Here is a 2500-nt window from a genome sequence, read left to right on the forward strand (position 1 = left end):
ACCTCCTGCACCTTTCAGGGTTAGCAGCATGTTGGGTGTTAGTGGTTGAGGACCATCAGGATCAGTAACCCTGGTTAATGGCCTGCCATTTATGATAGCTTCTACCTCACAGAATAGGGTGTGCAGAGTGTCATCTGTCATGACCTGCTGGTGACACTCGTCGAATTGTGCGAATCTGGCGTTCCCATACTCCGCCAAAGTGCGAAGCATGAGGAGGATTGAACTGCCATGTGACACCCTTGAGCAACATGACCTCTGCAATCACAGAGTGCTTCAATTTCTCAAGTTCTTTGCGAAGCTCCTTCTTAGCTCCCACAAGATTTGTCCCATTGTCAGACCGGATGGAGGTGACCGGGCCTCGCCTGGCAATGAACCTTCTAAAAGCATTAATATAGAAATCAGTTTCCATTGACTCCACCACTTCTATGTGGATGGCTCTAGTCACCAAGCAGGTGAATATGACTCCAAAACGTTTCAAATTTGACCTGCCTTTCTTAACTAGGAAGGGCCCAAAACAGTCGGTCCTAGTGTGTGTGAAGGGAGGTACATTTGACGTGATGCGGTCTTCGGGTAGATCAGCCATCTCTTGGATCATTGGCCGAGCACTTAGAGATCTGCACTTCACACAATTCCGGATGTCAGAGCGTACCACTGCATTGCCATGTATAATCCAGAACCTTTGGCGTAACTCAGCCATAAGATAATTGTGGCCACTGTGTGCTAAGTTATTATGCTTCCACTGCACCATTAATTTCACAGCCATGGATTTACTTGGCAGAATTATTGGATGTTTGACATCAATACTACTAGGAGAGTGGATGAGTCGTCCTCTCACTCTAAGTAGTCCATCCTTCAGGCAAGGCTTTAGCTGAACCAACTTGCTAGAGGACCGTACATGAGCTTCTTCACTGCCTGATAGTATCTTAATTTCAGCACCAAATGAGTCCTTTTGTACAAATCTCCAAATGTTGTTCTCAGCTTCATATACTTCTTCAATTCACAGACATTTTCTTGTCATGTCAGCTTCCACTGAAGACTTGAATCTTTGTGTCAGAGTTCTGTGAAAGCGTCTTAGCCAGGCAATACAGTGCACAAATTTCATCCAATTCGAGAAGCGACTGTCAATTTCCTCAATGAATGACATTGCTGTGATGACTGTTTCACAGACTAATTGTGGAGATTTTACTTCTAGGTCGTCTTCTAAGGTTCCTCTCTTGACGTCATTTGGTAGTATGGGCCACATTTTCTCATTTTCACTAAGAAAGGTCGGCCCTGTGATCCAGATTGAAGAGGCGAGGAAGCTGTCCATGTCAACTCCTCTTGAAGCTAAATCTGCTGGGTTAGACCGAGTCTCTACATACCTCCAAGCTTCAATAGGTGATAATTCACGAATGAGATTCACCCTATTGGCCACAAATGTTTGATGTCTCGCCTTTTCATTAAATAAATACTTCAATACAGAAGTACTGTCAGTCCAGAAGACAGACTTTTCTAATCTCAAGTTCAGTTCTGAGCGTAGCTTCTGATCCATACGTGCTGCTACAGTCGCAGCAGTTAACTCTAATCTTGGAATAGTCATCCTTTTCAATGGAGCTACTCTTGATCTTCCCATTACCAGAGTGCAGTAGACTTCACCAGTGGCACTTTCAAGCCTCAGGTATGAGGCAATACCATATCCAACTTGACTTGCATCTGCAAAATGATGTAATTGACAGGACCTGACAGTGCTAAAGGACATGGGAATAAAACTTCTAGGCACCTTGAAGTTTATCAGCTTGGGAAGTTGATTGAGCCATGCCCTCCATTGTGTCACCTCAGCCGTTTCCATCTCCTCGTCCCATCCCAACTGCTGCCGGCACATGTCAGACAAGGTGAAAGGTGCTACCATACCCAAAGGATCATAGATGGAAGCCACTACTGACAACACTCCTCGCCGAGTTAGTGGCTTGTCTTTTGGATTGATCTTGTAGGTAAAATAGTCATTCTCCATTGACCAATGCATTCCCAGAGTTCTTTCCATTGGAAGTTCATCCTTACTCAAGTCCAGAGATGCAACTGAAATGTCTTGCTCGGTTTCAGGAATTGTCGCCAGAATGTTTTGTTGTTAGATGTCCACTGATTCAGGCGCCAACCTCTTGCAGCACATAGATCAATGAGGTCTTTCACCAACTGTTTCATAGATTCCTTGTCATCAGATGCTATGAGGAGATTGTCTACATAAAAGTTTCTTCTAATTACCTCAATCACTTCATTGCCATACTGACTACCATGCTCTTCTGCTGTTCTTCTGAGGGCAAAGTTAACACAGCTGGGTGATGACTTGGCTCCAAAAACATGGACAGACATACGATACTCTACAGGTGCTCGACTGGTATCTCCTCCTGGCCACCACAGGAAGCGGAGTACATCTCGATCTTCTGGGGGAACTTTCACCTGATGAAACATTTCTTCTATGTCTGCCGTGACAGCATATTGACCTTGGCGAAACCTTAGGATCACA

At 44.7% G+C, this 2500-nt stretch overlaps 2 protein-coding genes across 2 annotated transcripts in view; both read right to left on the reverse strand.

Annotated features, from left to right (window-relative positions):
- The window catches only part of LOC113803984 (uncharacterized), an 11508-nt gene extending 9488 nt beyond the window's left edge, over positions 1-2020 (reverse strand). The window contains exons 1-3 of the mRNA XM_070137430.1: positions 1031-2020; positions 191-946; positions 1-105 (exon numbers count right to left, since the gene is read on the reverse strand). The exon at positions 1-105 is cut by the window's left edge and continues 345 nt beyond it. Coding sequence (XP_069993531.1) covers positions 1-105; positions 191-946; positions 1031-2020 — 1851 coding nt within the window. The remainder of the gene's footprint in view (positions 106-190; positions 947-1030) is intronic.
- A 17-nt stretch (positions 2021-2037) lies between these two features.
- Positions 2038-2500, reverse strand: part of LOC113803983 (uncharacterized) — a 2498-nt gene continuing 2035 nt past the window's right edge. Inside the window, exon 2 of the mRNA XM_070137431.1 lies at positions 2038-2500. This exon is cut by the window's right edge and continues 1516 nt beyond it. Within this exon, the coding sequence (XP_069993532.1) occupies positions 2038-2500 (463 nt within the window).

Source organism: Penaeus vannamei, chromosome 23 (assembly GCF_042767895.1).
Source record: "Penaeus vannamei isolate JL-2024 chromosome 23, ASM4276789v1, whole genome shotgun sequence".
In the NCBI taxonomy this organism is placed as follows: domain Eukaryota; kingdom Metazoa; phylum Arthropoda; class Malacostraca; order Decapoda; family Penaeidae; genus Penaeus; species Penaeus vannamei.